Genomic DNA, 27,188 nt, shown 5'->3' on the forward strand with positions numbered 1-27,188 from the left:
CTATCTTTGCATACAGATCTCGCTTCCTCTACATTCATACATCTTCTCATGCACGCGCGCCGGTAATTCCTACTTTTGAGATGTCCATCTTCAAATATTTGTTGGATTTGGTCACAAAAGTCTACGATGTATGCAGGGGAAGAGATTTGCTGATGAATGTTGATAAATCGAATGTGATGGTTTTTGAAAGAAATAAAAGTATGACTAAATGTGAAATCACTGTGAATGGGACTAAAACAGGTAGAGACATTTGTGTATTTAGGAAGTATGTTTACTAAGGATGGAATGACTGAGAAAGATATTGAAAAGAGGGTGAGTGCCGGGAACAGAGTAAACGGTGCACTGAAATCAACCCTGGCAAATAAATGTTTGTCGTAAGAGGTAAAATTAGCCGTTCACAATTGAGTCCTGGTCTCGACTCTGATGTATGGGAGTGAAGTGTGGACCTGGAAAAACAGGGATAAAAGAAGACTGAATGCTGTCGAAATGCGATCCCTTAGGTGAATGTGTGGTTAAACTATGTACGATGGCTGCACATATGTTGATATCCGTACATAATGTAAGGCTGAGATAAGCATTATTGACAAAATCAAGAAAGGAGATTTGCGTTGGTTTGGATATGTAGAGCTAATGGACAGCGAAAGAACGGCTAAAAATATTAACAATGCGAATGTTGATGGATGCAGAAATAGAGGAAGACCGAGAAAGACATGGCATGACCAAATTTGAGGTAGAGCGGGGTAGAAACATCGGACCTCTGATCCGCGAGTCCGCAGCACTAAAGAATTATTATACCGTTTGTAGATAATGCGCAACAAATTTGCCAACCCTGAATGTGCAGCAAGCGTCATATTATGTAGGTATGATAATGAATAGTAATATTTACAGAGACGAACTTATCTCGATGGGAGATGAATAAGAATGCTGGATAAATTACATCTGAGCACGACTTTAAAGCCTTACAAGGAGAATAGAAACAATTAAGAATAATGTTTAAAATAAAAACATTAAGTGAGCTTTTGTATATGCCTTTAAAATATTGCAATTTGATCGCCATTTTAAAAGTAAAATGTAAAAATAATGTTGTTAATTTTTCGATTAGCTTTTCCAGTAAAGCGAATTTAACGTACCCGTTAGGCGCGTGCGGTGAATATTATCAGTAGGGATGCTGACAAAAAATGTCTTTACTTTTTGTAGGCATGATAGTACATAGGTATAGTAAAGGTAAATTAATGCTGTCAGTGCTAAAAATCATTTTTATAAAATTGATACTTTTCATTTTTTTTCAAGCAAGAATAACATACACGTATTCTGAAATTGATAGTAAGAACTTAAGAAATTTTAAATAAATGACCACTTTCTGCGTGACTCGTTTCTTTTAAACAAAAAATCGAAAGCTTAACAATAGGAGCAGGTGAAAACTTTTTATGTTGAGAAAATTGCTGAACATTTGTGCGGGAACTATAAAGATAAACCGGGAAAATTAATAATTCATCGTACCCATTGCAATTATTAACATTACTGTCGTTAAAACGCAGTTAACTACGTAATAATGTCAAACAAGAAAACTACGCGACTTCGAGATGGATCGTTGCCAGTCCATAAAATAATCATAAAAAAAGCCAACAACAACAACAAACCATCACGCCACATCGCCTTATCTTTGCAGACAGATCTCGCTTCCTCTACATTCATACATCATCTCGTGTACGCGCGCCGATTTTTCCGACTTTTGACATATCCATCTTCGAGTATTTGTTGGATTTGGTAATGCCATGTCTTTCTCGGTCTTCCTCTGTTTCTGCATCCAACAACATTTCCACTGTAAATATTTTGGCCGTTCTTTCGCTGTCCATTCACTCTACACGTCCAAACCGACGCAGAGCTCCTTTCTTGATTTTGTCAATAGTGCTTATCTCAGCCTTAGATAATTTATGGATCTCAACATTTTTGAATACATCGTTAATTGTTTTACCACAAATTCGCATCGCGTTTCGACAGCATTCAGCCTACTTTCATTCCCGATTTTCCAAGTCCATACTTCGCTCCGGAGTCGGGACTGGTACTCTATTGTGAACTGCTAATTTTGCCTCTTGCGACAAACATTTATTTTAATAAAAGTCAATATAATATAACAAATCTATTTATGTTCGCAAAAAGTTTTTATAAAAATAAAATAATAAAAAATCTTCAACCATCCAACACAAAAATAACGAAGCATGAAAACAAGCGGATATTTCTTGCTTTTTCATGTCGCTTGGTAACTTTTTTCTTTCCACAGACGATATGTTCATCCAGGATATTGAACACTCAAATTTTTAAATAACAAACGGATAGTCAAAAATTAACATTTTGATACGTATATTATGTAGATTGTATACCATGCGATCGTGGAATAACGCTTGTATACATATTAGTACGAGATATTCTGATGAAGATACCAGGAAGCTGTAATTACCCTGATGGACAGGTACTGTAGTTATTAGATAATCAATTATATTCTGAAATGAAATACGTAACATGTCAAGCTGAGGCATTGAAAATGGTGGCCACATTACGAAGGTTGTTAGCCAGATTTATTATACTAGTCGAATCGTAAATAATATTACAATTTATTACTAAAATTAAATTTCAGTATCAAAAAACCAGTTCCATGTTAAAAGGTTCTTTTAATCAATTTCAATAACATTTTATTAGCATATTATATTATATTTACACCAGTATCAGTTTAAGATAGAAATTATTTCGAATAATTCATCTTGGATACATTTAGGGTCAGTTGCACCAAAAAACATAGTTAAATAAAGTTTAAAGTTAAATAAAATAGTTGCGTTTTCGTCAATGTAAAATGTCGGTCTCGTGCTGTAATGGTCAGCGCGTTTGCCTACCATGCAAGCGGTCTCGGGTTCGACTCCCGACATGGTTGATATAAAATATTTATTAGAAGGGGTGTTTTCACACTAGAAGATTTCATAATCCCTGGACTGGTACCTGAAGCGTAAGTCCGATCATCTCACCTTCGTGTAGCAAAATCGATCGAGATATGCTGCGATTGGTGTACCAATCCAGAGCCCTATGTACCATTAGGTGCGAAAGGGGAATGATGTTATAATGAAAAACGTAAAATGGGTGGCATGAAAAAAGTAAAATAACATCACTCATTTTTCCCATTTTGACGAAAACGCAGTAATTATTTAACTTTAACCTTTATTTAACTTTAACCTTTATTTAACTTTAACCTTTATTAAACTTAAGTTTTTATGGTGCAACTGGGAATGTTAAAACCAGCAGAAAATAAAACTATACAAAATACGTCTGTGATCGATTGCATTTCATTTATATGTCAGAGTTACACTGTACCGGAGTTGGGTTGACACGTACAAGTAATAATATTGAAAATAATATACGAGTCGTTTATTTCCAAAACCAGCTATTTATTTATTTATTTGTTGTGGATAACTTATATAGCGCCATTTTCGTAATAAAATACCTCAAGGGCGCTTTACATGGTGATTCTATTGTTAAGTTAATTTAATTGAAGCTTTTAAATTTGTAATTTAATTAAAATAATTTATTTTGTTGTCACGTGCTACGGATTTATTCAAATGATTTAGAGAACAAGTGGGTTTTAAGTTTTTTCCGAAACATCACTTCACTTTCACAGCCTCGCACCTCTGCTGGGAGAGCATTCCATGCCATAGGGCCTGCGACCGCTATCTCCCTATAGCCGTCGTAGTTTTGGAAATAGACGACTCATATAGAGAAATTCACGAGCGTCATATTGATTTTATACTCGTATCACACTATCACACACAAAGTAAAAGTTTGGGAATCAATATAGTAAAACAAAAGATGATTTTAGTTGGGATCTCTAAGTAGTTATATACAAATATTAACTAACGTTTATTAAAATGATTGGCCACAAATTTAATGCTTTAAATAAAAACAACGTGGTCGTTATTCATTGCTCAAGAAATTATACATTTCATTAGAAATTTAAGTAAATAATAATCGGATGGAAAAAAAGGGGAATTTGGAGTTGGGAAGCAGTTTTTAATCCATATGCTCCACCTGTTGGGGGAGTTATCATTTTTATGTTTTTCCACAAAAACATATATTTTTGCGTTTTTTTTTATTTTTTATTATTTGGTCTCAGAGTCAATATGATAATAAAACGTATTAGATTTTTATCTGGATTTTACTGTTTTAGGCTGGCAGTGACCGTGTGAAGTTTCGATGAGTTTCGCCAATTTCTATCGAAATTCAACCAGGCAGCGTCATAACACAATACCACATTCCTTCCGCGGACCATGAACGTAGACTCCGTTCATAGGTACGTGCGTATTACGTACATTCTTATTAGATCAATGGGAAAACACATTTTTTATAGAATTTACCTAATGTAATTATAAAATGTAAAAATGGAAACCAAAAGAATGAATAAGTACGTAAATTAAAAATGTTACCATAATCCAATTGTTACTTTTGTGACTGCCATTCACGATGAGAAGTTTATCAACACAACTCAACTTACCTGAAACAAAATACAAAAAAAATATTAATAAAGACCACTTTCAGCTTAATTTATTACATAATATAAAAATATCATATAGGTAATGTTAGTTATAGTTAGGTTCAAATACGTATTTATTATGTGTGAATTCTACGTTTCATTTTTTATAATGACAATACCAATAACGTATTGTAGGTAAATTTACCTTATTTAATACAAAAAATTACACGACACAAATTTATAATATTATTTATATCACTACAGAGATGGGTAGAATTTTTGTTTCAAGATTATGGATATTCGAGCGTTTACAGGGCTTATGACCTGTCATAGGTTGGGTTCAAGTGGCCACTTTTATGTAGAATTCTACAACATTCCCCATTCCGCTTATTAGCGAATATCCATATCGGTGACATTTTTGGTTTTTGTATATATGTCATGAAACAAGGAAAGCTTTCGCTAGCGCGTTTGGAGCGCCATCTACTGTGATTGTGAATTGTGTATTGTGAAATAATATTGTGTAAAGAAGATCTGGTCAAAAATTAAGTAAAAATAAATTGCAGAGTCATCTGCAGGCGATTACTAGTAATTAATTTAACTCGGATAGAGTCTTAGCTACATAAATAAAGTAATTTGCTTTAATACTTAACCTCAATATCAAATACATAGATGGCGCTCCAAACGCGCTAGCGAAAGCTTTCCTTGTTTCATGACATATATACAAAAACCAAAAATGTCACCGATATGGATATTCGCTAATAAGCGGAATGGGGAATGTTGTAGAATTCTACATAAAAGTGGCCACTTGAACCCAACCTATGACAGGTCATAAGCCCTGTAAACGCTCGAATATCCATAATCTTGAAACAAAAATTCTACCCATCTCTGTAGTGATATAAATAATAATATACCTACTCCCCCTTGGGATAAAACCCAGAATTGTGTGTGTATAAATATTTAAATATATATACACATACCAAAAATAATATTGTGCAAATTTATAATATTTAAGTTTGGTTTTTGTGAACGATAATAATTCGTAAAAGATCAATGTCTACATATTGACAAATTAGTTAAGTACCAAAAAAAGTTTTAAAAAATCCTTTATTTCACGGGATTTATCCTATCCGGCCGTCCTTACGAAGAGTGCCGTAATCTAGCATTTTGGATGACATTTTGTTAAATACATATTCGGAATCACAAAGAAAAGATATTTATTTTAGTCTTACAAACGTATCAATATCCACCAGGAACCAAGAAATTCGGGAAGCAAAACTGCAGTAATCAGATTTTCAGTTCATAATTATCTTGGTTTCATTTAAGTTTAATTATTCTTTATACGAAAACCAAATTAATATCTTAGTTTTTTCCCTTCTTTTGAAACATGGGATAATATAGTGATGACATGCATAGTATTAAAACTACAACAAAAACTAAATTATAGGTCACCGCTTTCGTCATCTTGTTTACCATAAAGCTAGGGTTTCCTAGGACAGCGGTGCCCGTATCTTAACGGCCGTAGTGAACGGTGATGCGGTGGACTGCCGTTTTAACGGTGACTAGAGTGTGGTTTCCTAGGAAAACAGTGTTAAACGGTGTTGATAACACCGTTTTCATAGGAAACCACTCTCTCGGCACCGTTACGACGGTTATCCACCGCATCACCGTTCACTACGGCCGTTAAGATACGGGCACCGCTGTCCTAGGAAACCCTAGCTTAAGGGATGCTATCTTTGTTTAGTTTCTTATCGTTTACTTTTTGTGCTGTTGCATGCTCACTAAACTTGCTAGTTCTTTGCTCGATGTATTACTATTGTATTTTTTTGTGGTAAACTTTGAAAAATCATTTTTATGTGTAAATTTGTTGCAACACAGAAGGAAAACATTTTTGAGAATGAAATATTGAAATCTAGACATTTACAGGGCTTATGACCTGTCATTGGAATCTCACCTACATGATAAAGGTTTCAGCTCTTTTACTTTACAAAAGTCAAAAGATGAAAGAGTTGAGGAAATGTGGATGTTAAAAGAACAGGCAGAATGGTGAATGTTACAACCAGCCAATGACAGTTCATAACCCCTGTAAATCGGGTTGTGATCCCGTGGCTAGTGTCTCGGACTCACGGACCAAAGGCCCGTGGTTCGAATCCCACTCTACCCCAACTTAATTCCATTTTCTAAAAGTGAGTTATTTACAACTCGTTGAAAATGGCTCTCAAAATTAAATATTTGGGTAAATCATAAGAACGCAAATATTTCTTTAAAAAAAAAAAAAATACCTAGACGTCCACATTCCCTTCTCAAAAATGTTTTCCCTCTCTGTTGCAACAAATTTAGATAGAATTTAGAAAATCCAGCCAGTCTGCAAACATTTGGACATAATGAAATTATTTTTTTATTGCTGGAATTCCACTTGTCGATGCGATGCGCTTTGGAGCAACAAGACTTTATGTGATGCTAGCTTTCAAATTATATCTAAAATAAAATTAAACTGTAAAAAGGGTCTAGATTTTTAGCCGCCCATGCGGCTGCGGGACATGTAATCTAGGTTAATTTTGTAAACGATTATTTATAAATAAAAACACTTCTTACTCATTTGTGCAGCGTAAATGGGGGCTAGATTTCTAAACGTCCGTGCGCTATGTAGCTGCAAGACGTGTTGTAATCTAGCTCGTGTATAATTATTATTAAAATGTAATATTAATGGAAATGGGGGACTAGAATCCTAATAGCCTATGCGCTTTGTAGCTGCGAGGCGTGATGAGATGTTTAATGTACAGCGCCCTTGAGGTGATTTTCATAAAAATGGCTCTATATAAATTAATCTAAATAAATAAATTTAAAAAAAAATTTTACCGCGTTTTTCTCAGAAACATATCTGACTGAGTTATTGCGCTCTTCATGCGGAGGGCAGTATTGGGTTGGAGATCCTTTTTGACCACATCCTGTGGTTGCTAAGGCAAATAAGATCACGTGCAACGTGCAACCGACCATTCACAAACATCATTACGGCTACAAGTTTGTAAAACTTATTAGGTATCGGCTATGTAAGACGATCTCTTATCTGGGAGATTCAGTCAACCGAAAGATATCAAACAAAGATATATTCGAGGCAAGTTGATTCAACATGAGAAACATCGGATAAAAATTAATAAAATAAATATATTGATTCTCGCGGTGAACGCTACGTGCTACCAAAAATAAAAGCAAACTGCACAAAATACAAACGCTGCTTTTTTAATTTATGGCTTATGACAGAGGTCGGCAAACTGCGGCTCGCGAGCCACATGCGGCTCTTTAGCCACTTGACCGCGGCTCTTTAGCCACTTGACCGCGGCTCGCACGGCGCAAGTTTCACCCTTATTTCATTAATTTATTTCGTCTACCGGTTTGTAAGAAGAACTTTAAGGATTATTGCCACTGAAAGTTCCAACACGTGGCGAGAATATTGCAAATGCTGTCATTAAATGCATGGAAAAACATCATATTAAACTCGTTAAAATTGTTTTAATGATGCAGATGGGGCAAAATGTTTTTTTTTTCAAAAATATTTACAAAATAGTCTTAAATTAAAGTCCTGCTGAGTTGCATACATACAACTCGTCAGCAGGTTCTTATAAATTGCATCGATTATTCACACTTAACCTACATTAACAATAATTTTACTTGAAAAACATTACATATTACGTTATCAAAAAAACTATCACTAAAATCCTTAAAATATAGCTTGATTAGAATGACAGGTGTCAAACTAATTTTATTAGTGATGGGAAATTACTGATCACTGATCAAATCGATTTTATCAGTTATTTCATGCAATCGTGAAACTCTGTTTCCGAAAATTGATATAATAAACGCAAAAACAAGCCTATTATAGTGTGTTTAACACAATTATTCACCAAAAAATGAAACATTTACACTTTTTTCATAAACAACATCAAATGAATTATTTCTTTATTAGATCAATTTACATTGATAAATTTGTCCCATCTCTAATGTTTTTGCAAAATGATGTAATCTTGTAAGAACGTCGTTAATAATTAGGTTTATTTGAGTTTTCTTTTAGATTTAAAGCTGATTTTATAAATTAATGTTGATTTATGTTTCAAGCATTGTATTAAAAAAATAAATTATCACGCCAGATACAAATGATTTTTCGCATGTCAATATAAATAACTCATTTGACGTTACTACAAAGTTATGTCGTCACTTTTTCTGACAACTGTCATTCTAATCATTTTAGATTTTAAAGACTATGATACAAAAAACTTTTTTCTATTAACCATAATTTAAGCAAACGTCTCACTCCTGTATTAAACTCAGTATTTTTAATATTGTTTGGTAACATGTTCAATATTTTTGGTAAATTGTAGTGTCCTTTTGCCATATTTATTGCAATATCTAGTAACAGCTAGCCCTTTCATACTAGTAAACCTGGTGTTGTAATCATGTACCAACTTGTGTTTATACTCGGAGCGCGACGCATGCTGACAAATTAACTGTACCAGAGTAGAGCCCTAACAGATAATTTATTTACAGATTTATACATCAATGATATTGAAATATTGTGACCCTGGCGGTATACATCTTTATGTAGTAGCAATTTGTTCATAGAATTTTGCAAAGTTTGAATAAAATTAATATTAGTTTCACTTGATAACCCCCGGGAAGTTATAGCGCATCGTATAATTGATTCAGAGAGAGATAAATAAATAATTCATAAAGTATTAACAGAGACATAATATTTTAATATATACATTCTATTACTTATTGCTCTTAATCGCTTACACAATTTTCTAATATGTACATCCCATTTAAAATTATAATCTATAGTTAAACCTAAATAAACATACTGCTCAATATTTTCACACATGCACGGTTGCATAATATAACTATGGATACACGTATAGTTATGTGATAAGATTGACGGTGTTGTGTGAGTTTTGTGATCTTATGTGCATAAGTTTGGTTTTCTTTGAGTCAATTATTAAACCTGCGTCATGGGACCATTTTTGCAGGCTTAAAAAGTCTTCTTGCAATAATTTCTATGCAGTTTTGAGATCCTTGTGAGACACAACTAAAGCAGTATCATCGGCGTATACATAGTGTTTGACTTTGTTAAATAGTCAATGCATGACTGTCACATATATTATATACAATGTAGGGCCCAATATTGATCCTTGTGGCACCCCCGAAGAAACGTGTTCTGTTTCACTTTTTTCATCTAATACTTTGACACATATTTTTCTATTAGTTAAATATTTTTTGAAAAGTTTTGAAAGGTTTCCTCTGATTCCAATGTCATTTAATGTGTCTATTAATTTTGAATGGTTAATTGTATCAAATGCCTTTAAATTATCGATAAATAGAACAAGGGTGTGATATTTTTTATTTAATTCATTATTTATTCCATTTGAAAAATCTTGTAATATCAATTCCGTACTACTTTTCTTTTGGAAACCATATTGATTTTGATATATTATAGAAAATTTTGATAAATAAATAATTAATTTTTGAGCTGTGTATTTTTCTTTTGCTATGTATTTTTTCAATAACAGGTAAAATACTTATTGGTCGATAGTTACTAATGTCTGAATGTTTACCACTTTTATATGTGGGTCTGACTATACTATATTTAAGTAATTCTGGTATTTCCGTTTGGAGTATAATGCAATTAATTACATGTGTTAATACTGGTCCTAATAAAATTAAATGTGATTATTATAACTTGCACATTAAAAAAAGGTTATTATGATTAAATATATATATAAGGGTAAACAAGGTGAATGTGAAGAGATCAAGTGTAATTACGTTGAAGAGTAAAAAAATAAATTACGTTTATAACAAGACACACTTATAATTAAAGATCACCCTTAAATGAGTTAGTAAATGTACGCACGAGTACATAACGTAGTATATTATTTATAAATTTGTGTAATTCATCACACTTGCATATATTAAACGAAAAAGGGAAATCATCAATCATTTTAAACACTCATATAAATAATATAACATATCATCAACAACATTTCTTATATTTTATTAACTTGTGGAAACGAGAAATAATTGTTAGATTGTAATTGCAAAAATCGATGAGAAAAATGCGTGATTTTTTTATCTCGACAGTTAGGAAAATATACCAAGCATATAATATCTGTACCTGTGAGGATAAACCACTTTTTGCTGTTTTGAAGTTAAAAATTCAGAAATTATCGCAATTAGTTATTTTACATGTGAATAAAACACCCAAGTCCACTTTTGATATAAATGCTTTTTTAAGTTGAAATAAAAATCAATTGACCACTTTATTTTAATGCAAAAAACACCAATCGTCTCAGATACGCTATTTTAATATGTACTATTATTATCAAAATAATTATCATTTTACATTAAAAGCTCTGCATAGATTGAATTTTTTTTTTTCGTTCAAAAGTTATGTTTTGAAAATCGCACAATCACAAAATCTTGTTTTCAGAACATTTCGTTTAATGTGACTGCTGTGTTTTATCATTTAAGGGACAGATATAATATTATTATATCAACAAAATTATGAAAATAATTTAAGTCCTCTTTGCGCTAAGTAACAAAAAATCTTATGACCCACAAAAAATTTCCATCTGCGAAACGAAGAAGTACTATAAAAAGTATTTCACCATAAATCATTGTAAAGAACACCCACACTATTATTTGTCATTTTGATGTATGGGACGATAATAGGTATGCAGATAGTTCTAACACGCCTTAAAATATGTCTTTATTATTTAGCGAATAGAAAATGTTAAATTTTCGAGAAATTCTTTTGTGTTGTAATGTATCGAGTTATGATACGAATGATATTTTATTGGTAACCACTTCTGAAGCTCGATTCTAAAAGTTAAAAAAAATATCGAAATTTTTCATATATCTTAGTATTTTAATGAAATTGCATATAATTTTATTTTTATTTAAAAAAGAAACGTACGTCAACAATTTGCACCCCCCCCTCCGTCTAGAGCGCCACAATTTAAAATGCATAAAACTGAGAAAAATGACTTAGAAGATTTTGACATTTGCAAATTTTGACCACAGATCAATATAAAACAATGTACTCAATATAAATATACTGTAATATATGTATTCAATAACAAAAATAATTTATAAAAAAAAATGTTACGACTATAAATAAATATAAGGTTAGAATGCCATTATGCACACGTATGCGGTTTTAATAAACTTTTTAGTTATGACAGTTTGGTACAGTGTTCCAAATTCTATTAAATGTCGTACTTAACTCAAAAAACGTTTTTTTTACGTACGGCGCCCTTGAATGGAGGAGGTGCGAATTATGTTAAGTTTTTGTAAGAATAAACAATGTTTTTTTTAATCTTATTTGTAAAAAAAAACTTCAGTGGTTAGATTTGTTTTTAAGAAAAAATATAATTTTTTAATGATAATTTTGCTAAATTATTTACATAATGTAACAATCTTAAAGTAATGACCTAATAGGGTCGCCCATATGGAGAAAAGCCTATCTATGATTATTGAGCATGAAGTTAGCAACAGATTACAGCAATACAACGAGCCGGGTTGAGAATTGCAAGCGCTAACCAAAACCATCCGTTACACGTTTGTTGTTAAACTAAAAACGAAACTAATACCAAACCAAAAATTTGGAACGCTTTTGTTCTATACAATAGAGCCTAGGAGCTTCTCTAGAGAATTATTTCTTTTCGATGCTGTGCGAAATAAGTGCAAAATTAGTAAGTGCTAAACACGGCATAACAACCCGAAATACAACTATCTTTAGATCATATTTTCTTATTGGATATTTCTGTTGACTAAATACGTAAAAGTATAATCGATGAAGGAAATGAATTAATACAATTTGTTGGAGACATTTTAGCTGATTTTTACATGTACGAGTATACATTATCCAACATCTTCAAGCCACGTGCTTGGAATGCTCGATAAATGCAGAGAATGTACCGGCCATATTGCAATAACTCAGACTTTATCACTTGTACAATGTTTTAACTACTCAGCGAAGTGTTTCTCGAAACAAGTCCTTTTCATAATGTGTGCTGGTATCTACTTAATAAGTAAAATAAAAACAAATTCTAAGCTACGCTCAAGATTCCCGATGGCGCAGTCCGTTCCGCTTGCCGAGTTCGCCTTTCGGTTGCTGCGGCAGGTGGGGTACCCGAGTAGAACAGGTTTGGCCCCCTTAGGACACATCCTCAACATATCTTTACCTACCTATCTGACAGCCATTTAAATACTAAATCAGATTTAAGCGCGGGCTAGGATAACCGATGTTTTCCTCAAAAAAAATATAAACACGAAGCATTCAAAAATAATAAATATGAATCTGTACGTGGATCACAGATTTCAGAGTAATTGTTAGTTATAATTTAAAATATATACGTTTCTAGTATATAATTGGTCAAAACGAAATGCCGATTATTCAACTCTTGTATAAAGCTCAGAACACCAAACTTCTGAGTTTTGAGAGTAAGTACTCGAGGAGAATATTAGAAGTCCGAGAACGGACGCAGCAGCCTTTGGACCTGGCTCGGACACGTGCTGCGCATGCCTAAGGAGAACCTAAACTCACGTTGCCTATTCTTAAAACCTGCGGACTCACGCCGTTCTGGAAGGCAGTCAATGACGATCTTTCGACTTTATTCGGCGGAACTAAGGGGCGCTGGATTGACGTGGGAGGAGGCGAGAGTGCTGGAGGTAACTGGTGATGTCCACATGCTCCAGTTTGAAGTGGATGTGGAAAATAAGAAGATAATTTGAAATATACCCTCGACCTGATGTAGTTGGTCAGTAGTTAGTGCGCTAAGGGGGAAATAGAAAATGTTGGTATTTCATTACCAAATTATTGCATTATATCTAGTAAACGACCGAAATAAGATTTTCAGGCGAAACCTAAACCGAATTTCGGCCTTGTTCTAGTTTCGGCAGAAACCGAAATTCATTCAATTGAATTAAAAGCCAGTTAAAAACGGACAAAATTATGCGTTTTTATTGTTAAAAGGTGTTAAATAAAATACACAATGAAATAAAAGGCAAAAATTCAATGATTCAATTTGTTCATTTTTAGCGCTATTTGGTTCGCCGTTGTGTTGTACATATAACTTATATGTAACAGATCTTTAACGTACGCTATAAACTTATTAACTATAAAGGAATGACAAAAATATAAATCTAAAACTTCTTAGAACTCACGAGAACTTGTCACGAGGCCTTAGATGCATCCGAGTGCAGCCGACCGTAATCCGACACATCCCGACCGCAGGTTTCGGCTGAACCGAATTTCCGGCCGATTTTTGACCGAAACCGAAGCAGAAACTTGTTTCATCGGCCGAAACCGAAACTTCGGTCGGTCACTAATTATAGCCCTAGGATTCCAAAGCAATAATTGACAGATCATCTTTCCTTCTTGACTAGTCAATCCAACAAGATAATCCAGCATTAACTGCGGGTAAGACTAAACAGATATTTATAGCAAAAATATTGCCGCACCTAAAAATGAAATACTCGTAATTACAGTACGTACTTACTTCTATATTCATTAAATGAATTTGATTACACAAGTTTTTAGAAGTCAAAGTCAAACCCCGTGACAGGCGTTAAGCTTTAATTATTATGGTAGTCGAAAACATAACAATGAATTCTAGCACCCACTCGAAATAATGTGCAAATACTTTCATTTATATTCATTAAAAATATGCAAATATTATGCGCCTTAACCCTTTGCTCCCTGAACATAGATTAAGAAGAGGATTTTCTTTTTCTTTTCGAATCATGTTATTTATAGCTTGAAAGCGATTACATATTTTACTTGTTTTTTTTCAAAATATGCACAAAAAAATAGTGATACAAATTTGTACAGGCAGGAAATTGCAATACTAAAAGTTATTATTTCTCCAATACATTTTTTTAAATTTATTGTTTTTATATGGGAGTTGAATTATCTTTTACCGCGCTTATAATATACAAGGTTTATATTTCAAAAAGAGGATTTTTCTGCATTACATTACTTTATTTTAGCTCAACTGTTGGGACCAGGAAGGATATTCTAGTGTGGGCCAATCAGGAATCCGATACATTTTTTTTAATAAATGAAAAACTACAGAAAACATTAGAAAAAGAAGAACTTAATTGCTATCATAATTACAATATTGAAGTTTGTGAAGGAGTAGTAATTTTACACAACGAAGCGGGTAAAAGCTCTACGCAAAACTGATGCCTACATTCCTAGGAGTCATTTTTTGGAGCTAATTACGACTTTTTCGTTTTTTTAATGGCCTTTTCACCCCTCAACTCGGGTGTTCGGGCCAAAATTACGTGCTTCAAAATGGCCGTAACTACTTCAAAATGTCAAAATATGTACCGACAAGATGCATCAAATACAGTTTAAAAACGAAAAATATATGGAAATGAATACTAACCAACGCAACGTTAAAATCATAAAATAGTAAACTGTTAAGTTTAAATCAGAATTTTGTCAAAAGGTAAACAAGGTATACCAATTATTGCGCATATTGATCAACGAGTTGATAACAAACATGATTTGTGTTCGGTTTCCAGTAACAATATTACAATAAACAGTAACTGTGGTCTAATAAAAAAAATGTTTATGATCGGATATTGGGAATGATCACATCGCTACATTAATCAGCTACATACTAACTTATTCATGGTTATAAATGGAAGAGGCAGGGGGTTCAAGTAATTACGTTGAAGGAAAACGAGTAATGATTGATACAGGTAAGAAAATAAGGATGCGTAAGGTAAATTATTTGAAAGGTGAAAAGATAAAGAGCCATTCTATTTGGAGTGATGATGAATGCAACGTAATATTTTAGAAGGAACTGCTCGGGCTTGGCTTATTCAAGAAAAAATCAATATTACATATATTATTACATAATAATTCTTTCGTTTTATTCGTAGAACAAATTGCCATAAACGAAAATATTCATAGATGCTCCACTAAAAGAAATTTAATAATAAATCAATCTCTGACACCAACAAACGGTAATAAAAGGGATAAAAGTAGAATTAAGTTTAACGCAAAAAATATTATTATTATTATGTAGAGGTAAATTGCTTAGTAAGTATTATATTGCTCCAAAAATGTATAGTTTATATAATATAAATAAGATAGGTAAACATAAATTAAATATGTATAAACGTAAATACGTAGCGTGTAAAACTGTCGGAACATTTTTTTAATTATCTCTGTGTATAGTCTTCTTTGTTCATTCTTACATGTGAAAAAATATATATTTTTAATGTATATTGGTAAGTGTCTTCGGCACGGGTAACCCCAGTGAGGTCACATTGTTTTAATTATTAATATTAGTTTATTAAGGAGAAGAAAAAAAAATACAAAATAATAAATTAATTTAATTGGGTAAACATGAAGATTTAATACACTAGAAGCCAGCCAGCAAAACAATGCCGATAGGTATGAGACCTGCGTACATTCCGCATCTGCCGACCCGAATTTTTTACCTAATTTTGCAGTTTTGATAAACTATGGATACGTGTGCTTGACAAAACATTTCAGGTTGATAAATTTAGATCGTGCACAGATCCCGACATAAGACCCACGTTCGAAACACATTATAGAAATTAACATCCAGATGCTGCCAAGGCTTATGACGCCGCGTCTCGTGATTTTAAAACCTAAATTTTAAAAAAAAGTTAAGATTTTTGTTCTACTAACCGAGATAGATATGTTCTAATCATCATGAATTGCCACTGCCACTATGGTTGCATCATCTGTATAGCATATGATGTTAACGACTTTATCTCCCTTAGTTTTAGATTTACTACTTCCTTCATCCTTAAAGGGGTTTTTATTTATTTGTTTTGTTTGCGTAAGAAATGGTTTTCGACTTTAATGTTGCTGTTTTATGTTTAGTCATGCTTAACTTGTTTTGTTTCTTTGTTAATCTTAATATGTGCTTTAAAAAAAAAAGTAATATTATTTAAGTCCCGAATTGAGTAGTAGTAACTCCCGGGAATGTAATTAATATGTATTATACTTTTTAAAATACTTTGTACCGTATGATTAAAAAATAAATAAATAAATAATTAGGAAATCTTTTTTATATGCCATAAATACTGACGGTTTATACGTGATTTGTTGTACTATAGTTTTTGGGAGATATTTATGTTATTATAAAAGAATAAACGTGTTACAGTAATAACAACGTTTTTATTTTATAATGAATCATCGTGAAGCACGTAATCAAGTTCACAAACAGGATACTTTTTTATACATTAGCTATATATGTTTTCAACAGTCTGCAATTGAATGCCCCGTGACATGATAATCAGAAAAGATCCGCTCGTCCTTATGAAATACACCAGAATCGACGGGCGGAAGATATAATCAGTCGCAATGTGGTTTAAGTGCAAATTATCTAACTAAACTGCTCAAGAATAGCCGAGGGTACAGAAAACCTGTTACATTGAAACTGTACTACGGCTCGGGACCGTTACCACTCATTTCGGTATCCGATAGTCGTAATTAGATAAGTAAGTACTCGGAGTTAATTCGCGAAATTGTAGTTTGGTGTAACAGATTTTCTATCGAGAATTGCCGAGAGGGGGTGGGCTATACGCTATACGCTGTACGCTATACGGTACCACGCGTTAATGAGACAACAATCGACGAGTTTTCTAATCCGAATCTTTCAATCACTCAGTACGCATAATTAATTAATGTGTAGCTCGTTAAAACGTACATAACTATCTGTGAGATTTTTTCAGAGATGATTCAACCGAGCCACAAATAAAGCGTTCAACAAAACGTGGAGGTAGATACTTTATACATTACGAATAGAATCTTATTTTTTCCGTCTGGGTCTATCCATTGCAGGATATATGCATGTAGGTGTGTCTCAAGGTCGGTAACTTGCTTCAGTTTGTTGCTATTTAGATCTAAATCTTGACTTGACAAAATCTTGACAAAACCGCTCATACACGCGTTTGTGTAATATTCATGTAAAAAAGTGAATTGAACAGGAATGTTGCGTCTCATAAAATGAAATAATACGGACCAAAATGGACACCGAGTCGTTGGAACAATAGTCCCCCAGTCTACACACGTGCGTTTCCAGAAATTATCAAGCAGCCAGTGGACCACATGGTGACGGTATCTACCTACTGTCTACAAAAGATTCTCTTCGGACATCTATCTCCCTTTGTTAATCATGGAGTTGATACAGTGCTATATTTATTTAGTTTTTTATTGCTTACTTCTTGGCATGAACACTTGACAAACTTACTACTATGCTCTATTTTTGTAAATTTATTGATATCATTTTAACTTTGCTGGAATTCCACTCGTCCATGCGCTTTGAAGCTGCACGATGATTGGTTATCTAGCTTTCATGTATCAACTTTAAAATACCTAAATTTTGTAAATGGGGTCTAGAATCGTCTATGCGCTTAGTAGCTGCAAGACGTGTTGTAATCTTACTCCTTTTTCATATTTTTTTTTTAGTATCATTAATACACTAAATTTATTTGTCAATTTTTAAAATGTGTAAATGGGGGCTAAATTCCTAACTGTCTATGCGCTCTATAGCTGCAAGACGTCCTGTAATCTAGCTCCTATCTGTTATAATTTTTGATTGATCTTAATTGAAAACGAGGAACTAGAATCCCAACCGTCCATGCGCTCTGTAGCTGCAAGACGTACTGGGATATTTATTAATTGTACAGCGCCCTTGAGGTGATTTTCACAAAAATGGCGCTATATAAATTATCCAACTATATATATATCTCGGCAATATTTTTCCAAGTCACTCTATGGCATCTTCAGACATACGGGCTATAGATTTTTGTGGTGTTTCTTTATCACATCCACCGCAAAATTTAGAGCAATTAGTGACTTATGGATAATTATTTCATAAAATAAATTAGGTTTAAAAAAGTAAGGGCGTATTTTGTATTAAGACTACATAATTTCTAATACTTTTGCGCTGGTTGGAATTTACAGTGGTTGTAATTATTTCCGAACTTTAGTTACGATCGGTAAAATCTTTTTAAAAAGGTTTTTTTTTTAAGGAATAACCCGCTAAGCCTCTATTTTGAGGCTTGTCAGCAGGTGGGATAGAGTGGATATGGAAGGAGGTAATGAAAAATACACCACAACACCCAGACCAATCGAGAAAAAAAAAATTCTTGGATTTTTTCTTGCAACTGGTGGGAATCGAACCCGCGACGCCAGTTTCACAGATAGCCGTCTAATGAACTGTTCCACGGCGCCTGTCTTAACCATCTCTATAGAAATATCTATAAATCTAATATGAATTTGTTCATCTCTCTAACGTAAAATTGTCTTGCGTTTACATAATCTATTATTATTAAAACTAACCAGTTTGCTTTAGATTAAGATATTTTTCATTTATGAGGCGGATCGTTGGGTTTAAAACACTTCCTGGATGGGAGCATAATATTATCTCATTACTGGAAATCCCGGAGCCGGTTCTAAATACGGTAACAGTTATTGTTGGCTCGTGTTATGCCTCCGGAACTACCCCAACCTACAATATCAAATTACGAAACAGGGGCATGTAATGATAACAGACAAAGTTAAATAGGTAGTGCATTCGGGTACGCAGAAAATTGATGTCAATTCTAATGAATAAAATATATTTTGTTAAAGAAATAGCAAATAAATTTCCCATTAACATTCCTTGCTTTTTTAATGCGGTAGCAGTGGCGTCTTTGATACCAAATTTTAAGTGAAGCTCAAATTTTAAGGATAAGTATAATATGCATAAATATTCAGTAGGTACCTATAGTAAATAAGACAGTACGGACCATGTTTGTAGGCATCTTTGAGCATTTTTATATTGGTTGCTAGTTTTTTATCTTCATAATGTGTTGTTATAATGCGAATTAAAATACATATTAGGCACTGGTAAATAGCAATAATTTCTTAGTGAGGCTCAGTCTCACTTGCTTCATATGTTCCTTCGTCCCTGTGCGGTAGGGTTGTTGTTGTCCGGTATTATACGTGTATATGTCGGAATTTGGGCAACTGTTTCAGTGCAATTTGTTATATAAATAACACATTTATAGTTTCGGGAAAGTACGTTTGCTATCGATACGATGGGTGTCAACCAGGGCTCCGATTACAATGGGAAGTTATCAGAGTTATCTTTGACTGTCTATAAAGAAAAGCCGATATTTGTGTACGAAAATGAGTATATTTGCATGAACATTTAAAGTATCTTTGTCAGTAACCTATAATTGAACATGTTTAGAAGAAAAAATGTATGCATATGCTGCTTTTCATATGGACCACTTAATTTTACTTTGTAGATAAATGTTAACTTCCCTTGCAATCGGGGTGACACTATGAACCGCAATAAATTACAGTTTTAACACCCTATATGGGATTATAACGATTTAATGAATAAAAATAAATTGTTAAGAATTTAATTTACAGCACAATTAGCAGTTCAGCCCTAGACTGCAGCACGTATTGACGAATGAAAATTACTTAAAAACATAAATGTACAATTACTCAATCAAATTAATTTATTGATGAATGCATTTAACTGGTGCATATTACTGATACACCATTATGCACAATAATGATTGGAATCTGATGCAATAAATTAAATTTACTTTATTTTAGATCCATGCAACATCTAATGGACAAGTTCTATTTAACTATTGAATTTAAAGTTATCCCTAGCGGATTTATTAGGTTTAGAATAAAGCTCCCAAAAAAATAGAAATGCGCCGGTAATGAAACAAGCAAAATATAATACCTACAAATTATTGCAAGGTACTTTAGCGGGGAATCACGACATCTTATTACGGAACATATAATATACATAATGAAGAGTATTGTTTAATATGATCATTGCTATTAATCAACTTTCTCCAAATCGAATTGATAAGTCAGAAAATACTTCAAGCCAATCGCAATCTATTGATACACATCTGCCATATGGACTAGGAATAGAACAGAGAAACGGCCAGAGAGGAAGTAAATGATTGGCCAAGAACCGAGAGTAAATGAGATCACTGACCTCAGCATCCGTCTGATTAGAGTATTGTTACTGAGAAAAGGGATAAGCGAACTCTCTCGTGACCCGGCCAGGTCGCGTCACCTTTCATTCTAAGGATTTAAATTATTTGTGTATGGATATTTGCAAAATAACGCAGAGCTTGGTACTCTATTAACTCTTAAAAGACTGTGGTAAATAATCCCTTTGCGCGCGGTGACGTAACATCGTGTTACTACTAGTAAAAGACGGAATATTCTTAAGTTCAGACATTTGAAAAAAATGAAAAACATGGAGAGATACTGTTTAATAATTCCTTTTCCATAACCAATGCGAATAAACATATAATTTAGCCCTGTTATAGCAAATAAATTAAAAATCACAAATACGCCGCTCATGTTACGCGCGTGCACCCCCCATCATTGTCATTAACCGACTGAAGGCTAACTCTGTTTTAGACGACACCCACCGCAGAACAGCGTCTCTGTCTTCCTTGTTACAACTTATATCTTCGTGCTCTCTCTTGTATAAGGTATCTGTATAGATGTGTTGCTGAATTAGCGGACATTTATTCTTCGCGTAGCAAGGATAAATACTTTTTGTATAAACATTAAGCATAGTTATATAAAATTTACTTTCCACGTCGGGTGTGAAAATGTCCATTTGAAGATTACAAAAAATACGAATTCATCATTCAAAAAAATAAGAGAGATATATCAAGTCTTGTGTCTTATGTCGACTAGTGTGACATCACAGCTACACAAGAGATAAGAAAAAAATACGCAGGCGCAATGAAGAAGTTCAGCCCTGCGGGACATTGGGTATAAACAATGTTTTCTTTTCGCTGTAATAATTATAGCATTAAAATGTACTGCAAAATTTCTTGAAAATGTGTGAATTTTTAATTAAAAAAATAAAAATTAAAACGAACTACTTTAAACGACGTCACTAGTTAATACGAATCAACCAATAATAAGAGGGTTGTGAAAGATTTCTGGTTAACGGTACGTCAACGGACCAATCGGCAGAACTGACCGAGATGAAGCGGAAGGGAACTTGAAACATAATTTTATTTTACTTTTTATATTTACAAAAAAGTAAAGCATGCTTCGTTTACATTTCTTGAATTTTGCTTATTTTTTAGTAATAGACTGAATCAGTGGCCCTATTCTGTAACTAATTCGTTTCGTAAATTCATTCGTATCGCATGAGAGAGAACGAGAGCAAAAAACGATTTTGATTGCGTTAGACTTAGGTGGATATACATATGATGAAAGAACGAACTTATGAAACGAAATTGTGGCAAAATAAGCCTGCTGAAGCGAAGACTGAGCATCTTGCATTCATGCATCAAATTATCAAGATACACTGCAAGTTGAGTACCAGGGCATCAATGGATGCAGACAGGGAAATGATGATGATCTTTGATTATTTTAACATGGCTTGATTTTTGCCATAAATTGTTATCTTATATATAAGATTTAGAAAACCTACAATGTATCTTTATTGTCGTTGTATTTTTTCTTTCTTCCAAATTTATAACATTTCTTGACTTAAATTTTAACAAAAAGGTTTCGAAAGTAGGTATAAACTATTTTTTATTGTTTTTAAAACCAAACTTCTTACCAAGCTTTTTCCTGTACCCCTTTCAATATAATTACAAGTTTAAAATTTTTATACTTACGCACCCACACACACGCACCCTCTCCCTCATTCATTCCCACACACACATGTACCCTCTCCCTCATTCATTCACGCATACACACATTCACATACACACATGAATACAAACGTTCACACATACAAATACGTAAACTCTTTTCTTATTTATTATGTATTATTAGATTTACAGTGGATTTTTTAAATTGGCTCTAGTATTGTTAAAATATTTCTAATTCCCAAAAAATCCCAAATAAAATAAAATAAAATAATTTATTTTATAATATTGTTCAAAGAACACTGTGATAATGTATGAAAATATTACTATGCTTGAAAAAATATATTTGAGTTGTGTATACCATAAAATAAATAAATAAAATAAAATTCCTTTATTTATTTATTTATTTTTGCACCACAACAGGCCAGGAGGCCCAATTACAGTGGTGAATTACATCACAGAACACGCAGGCTTGAGAAAAATCACACTGTAATGTTTGTGTTTTCACCGGGAATCGAACCCGGAACCTTTCGTGTGTGAGTCAAATGTCTTGACCACTACACCACGGAGGCCGCCAAACGAGTACTATGCTTCGACGAAAATTGATTGGTATCTTTAGCTTTAATACCAAATACCAATACACTCGAATCAAAGCAATTTAAAAATAATGTTTTACTATGAAAAAAACAATTGATTTTTTTTACATCAGACGATCAGACATTAGAGGATTAGCGTAATACAATCAGTATTTCCTTAAATGCTAATGAATTATTGTACAAGAAAAAAATACCTCATAAGAACCAAGAATAGGAAATAAACGCCATTGTTCATTGTAATAAGTACGCCAAGCAGTTTTAAAATTAATATAAAATCTATTACATACTATTATACAAAGACCTATCTCCGTAAACCCCGTACACAATCAGACATATTCATTTGGAAGCATGTTTGTTTTTTTTTTAAGACATAGAAAGTTACGATACGACGAATAACCTTCGGTTCGATACATCAGTTTTTTTGCAGACAAACTTGTAGAACGAGTTTAAGTTGGTTTCTTTAAAAATTTCATAAGACTGCGTTGTTGAATGAACAATAGCATTGGGTATGTTTGATAGAATAATGTTGCTTGTAATGGGCTGTGGTTAAAGGTAGCAAACGCAGAAAAGTTAAGTATCCCTACGATATGGTGTGGGGCCAGGATGCTACTAAAGTGCGTGCTAAGTGCTGAACATGATACGAAATGATAATGTTAACCCATAAGTTTGTTTGAGTTGCCAGATATTCCCAGGAGAACATCGCGTGATGTTAGGATACGATATTGCTTTAATAAAATGCAAAACATCACGCCTTTAGAAGTGCGGTGATAACATTAGGTCCTACGCCTTACTAATAAAATTGTTTGTATTGTACTATAAATAATATCTAATTATATCAAATGGTTTTATTGCAAAATTTAGATAAGAAACCCATTGACTTATTTACAACAGGTTTATGGAGCATTTAACAATATGTAGGTTGATACCGTGACGCGATAATCTGATAATTACAAATTAAGCTAAATCATTATAAAAACGCATTCTAATAGTACAAATTAAGTTTACATTTATGTTGATCATGCGAAATGAAGGTTTCCTGAATATAATATTATTGAAAACTTTCAAAAGTAAAGGAAATTCCAGCTAAATCAACTACGTTCTTTTTAAGTGTATAGTTTTACCAAGTTTCACTTCAAAGAAAAACGATAAAGGAAGTTTGAACTCGTTACAAAATCAGAACACTTAAGATCAGCTACGAACAACCGACAATCAGGCGAAAACTCCTTTCAGTGTCTTGGGCGGCACTCATCAAACGAATTCAATCACCCTTAATTACGGTCGGATCAGATCTATCAATTATGGCTATCGACTATCTACAAACAATGATGACGAATCGAGAAAAAACACGACCGCCGTACTCGACATCGATAAAGTTTAATGGGTAAGAGAATTAGGAAAAAACTAGTGGATCATTTATGAAGGAACGATAGGATATCAAATACTTGAGCGGCATGGGTACTATATTTTTCTACTGTGTTTTTAAATACTGTATGAGCTTTCTTTTATTTATTTATTTAATTAAACGTACAACACAGCCAACAGCCAAAAGGAAAATATCACATACTACGAAAACCAATAAAAACGTATGAAATGGATTTGAAAAATTAATTGTGTTTTCAAAATCAATATGCATATTGTATAAAAATGTTTTTATACATAATTTAAAGAGAAAAATTCTTAAAATACATGTCTTTACAAAAACGCGACATGTTTGGCCTTGACAATTGTAACGTCAAGATTCGTGATGATGTTAAATTTTAATTGAAACGGTCACAAAGTTCAAGATTAAACCGAAGCGTGGCGTATTAGGGGCGTGGCAATGATCCGTTTTTGCGGGAATTAAAAATTATAAAAAAAAAATTTTTGCTACTAACAAGCACAAAAAAATAATTTTTCTACTCGACAGTATTTCATAGACCCTTATTAATTTTAAATTGTTTAAAAAAGTGATATTTCACAAACTGAAATAAAACAGTAACAATGTGAAAAAATAAACTTAACTACAATACAAACAAATCAGTAATATAAATTATGATACATAGTTAGAGAGGAAGAGTCTAACACTGGTTATCCCAGCATAGAAAAGATCCACTTCTCTCAGTAGGCTGTTCAACAGACCAAACATCCTCCTTATATTGTATTTCTTTATGCGTAAAAGTTTATGAGCGTTAAAATGAATAAAAGTAAAATAAATACGTGTGTATATATAGCTAGTCTTAAATATTTATTCGATTCGTAGTCGTGTAATAAACAATAGCAAATAAATAAAAAAACCAAATATAACATATTATACAGGACTTAAATATAAAATAGGACCATAACTATCAGTACAAGTAGTTAATGTTTGCAAGAAATAGTGTTCTTATTGCGTGGCGCAGTTAGTTTGACGGCCAACTGTGAAACTGGCGTCGCGGGATCGATTTCCGCCAGTTGCAAGAAGAAAAAACTAAAAAAGATCGTTTCTCTCCGACCTGCTGCCAAGCCTCTAAAACAGAGGCTTAGCGGGTTATTCCTTTTTTAAATGTTACAGACTGCATAAGTTATTTAAGTAAGTACAGCCTTTAAATAAATTGCATGAGAATTAGTTTTATAAATCATCGGCCTATTTTTCCGCTTTTATAAGTTAGATACTCGCAGAATTCTCGTTGGTTGGTTGGAAGAAATTTCCATTTAGCAGTAAGCTCGCCAATGTACAATTAACAATATGTACAAAAAGTAAAAAAAATAAATAAAGGGATACCACAATAATATAAAAATATATTATATTTGTTATCAAACCATCACGTGAACTATTGGTAATAAGTAATACAAAATAAAGCTTTTGGAATATGGGGAGGCAAAATTTTAAAAATACGTTTATTGTGGAATTTACTGTAAAGGTCAGCCAGTGGCTTATACTAGGTGAAACTAAGTAGACATCTTGAGTCGATGCTTGATTGCCGAGATGTATTGCAAGAATGTGAAAGGTCAAAACGTGTGGGTGTAAATATTATACACAATGGGAATGAACAGTTTTTTTTATCTGACAGTCATTCTCATAATCAAATTGATTTCATGGCGCGTTAAAAAGCGATAAAACTTTAGACGCAAAATATTACATAAAACGCAAATCTGTAAACGAAGTGTTTCGATACAGATTAAACTGTCATTCCTATTTTCAAAAAAATCATCTATTCAGTTCTTAGTTTCGTATTTCTTAGATCTGTTAACAGTTGATTGAACCGAGAAATGATCATTTATGTTGAGAATTTGTCATCTGGATAGCTTTATAGGGACAGTTAGAAGGAGGCTGTAAAGGATGTTTTCCCGTCAAATAAAACATCCACTGGCCAGTTAGGTTCAACTACATAATACTTGTGTGTAGTTTGATAACAGGGATCCACAAGGAAAGAAATTTGCTCGCTTCTGCGTAAGTTGTATTTTTGCATTAGCATTCAGGATGTTTTGATCAATGTTCATACGCTCTTTTTAGAATTTGTATTTTCTGCGACAAGCATGAAATTGGCTTATTTCGGTTTAAATTTCACGGAATATAAATGTAATTAGTAATTTATTTGTATAGGAGTAGGAAATATCAGCTGCTTTAAACTCTTTGTCAAGAAAGGAAATAACTGCGAATATATACGGCTATCACAGTCCCGTAATTAAATGAACTGTCTGAATTTCTTAAAACAATACGCTGAAGATCTTGATTATTAACCCTTCTCTTACTGTGTTTAAAAAAATCCATGCGTTCCGGTGCTGTTAGTCCACGCATAAAAACATAAAAATGAGGGATTTAAAATCTGAAAAGTGGAACATTCACAGGTAATTGCTTTAATTTGCATATTTGAGTCAAAAGTAATAATATTTCAAATATATAATCGGGAAAAACATGAAAAAACCATTTGCTAACGCTGAAAGTGCGAGCAAGCGAAGCTCCGAGAGCAACTGTGTTTTAAGGCAGTGGTACAGGCTAACGTAACGCGTAAATTGTCTCTCGCTCACGAACATATCTATGGCACCGATAGTGAGACGTAAAGAGTGTTTGAGAATGTCGTATATTCGATACTCTTTTACTTCATCGCCGCGACAATGTGACACATTGGTAAGCTTTTGATCGTATAGGTGATTTATCTCTAATTTCTGAAGGAAATTTTTTTTTTCTGTGTCAATAAGCACATATTAATAATTAATTATTAATCGATACGTAAATGCATAACGAAGGAATGCCGAAAATCTTAACCCAGCATTTATAATATTTACAGATATGTAAAAGTTATCAGATGCTATTGTACTAGCTACACGTCACTGCGAGGGAGATCTAATGAACACGGCAAGAGAGTAATCAAGAAATATAATAAACAATTATTCGACTTAAAATACTTATTATGTTCACGTGACATCAACCC

At 33.0% G+C, this 27,188-nt stretch overlaps 1 protein-coding gene across 2 annotated transcripts in view; it reads right to left on the bottom strand.

Annotated features, from left to right (window-relative positions):
- fz (frizzled class receptor) overlaps window positions 1-27,188 on the bottom strand; it is a 199,926-nt gene that overhangs the window by 61,949 nt on the left and 110,789 nt on the right. The window contains exon 2 of one of the 2 annotated variants that reach the window (XM_088226669.1): window positions 4,126-4,534. The exons of the other annotated variant lie outside the window; for it this stretch is intronic. Coding sequence (XP_088082795.1) covers window positions 4,407-4,534 — 128 coding nt within the window. The 3' untranslated portion in view covers window positions 4,126-4,406. Of the gene's footprint in view, window positions 1-4,125; window positions 4,535-27,188 lie in introns of those variants that run through there. 2 annotated transcript variants of the gene reach the window in all.

The sequence above is a fragment of the Micrasema longulum genome, unplaced genomic scaffold (assembly GCF_059751315.1).
Source record: "Micrasema longulum isolate JH-2025_06_02 unplaced genomic scaffold, ASM5975131v1 h1tg000454l, whole genome shotgun sequence".
In the NCBI taxonomy this organism is placed as follows: domain Eukaryota; kingdom Metazoa; phylum Arthropoda; class Insecta; order Trichoptera; family Brachycentridae; genus Micrasema; species Micrasema longulum.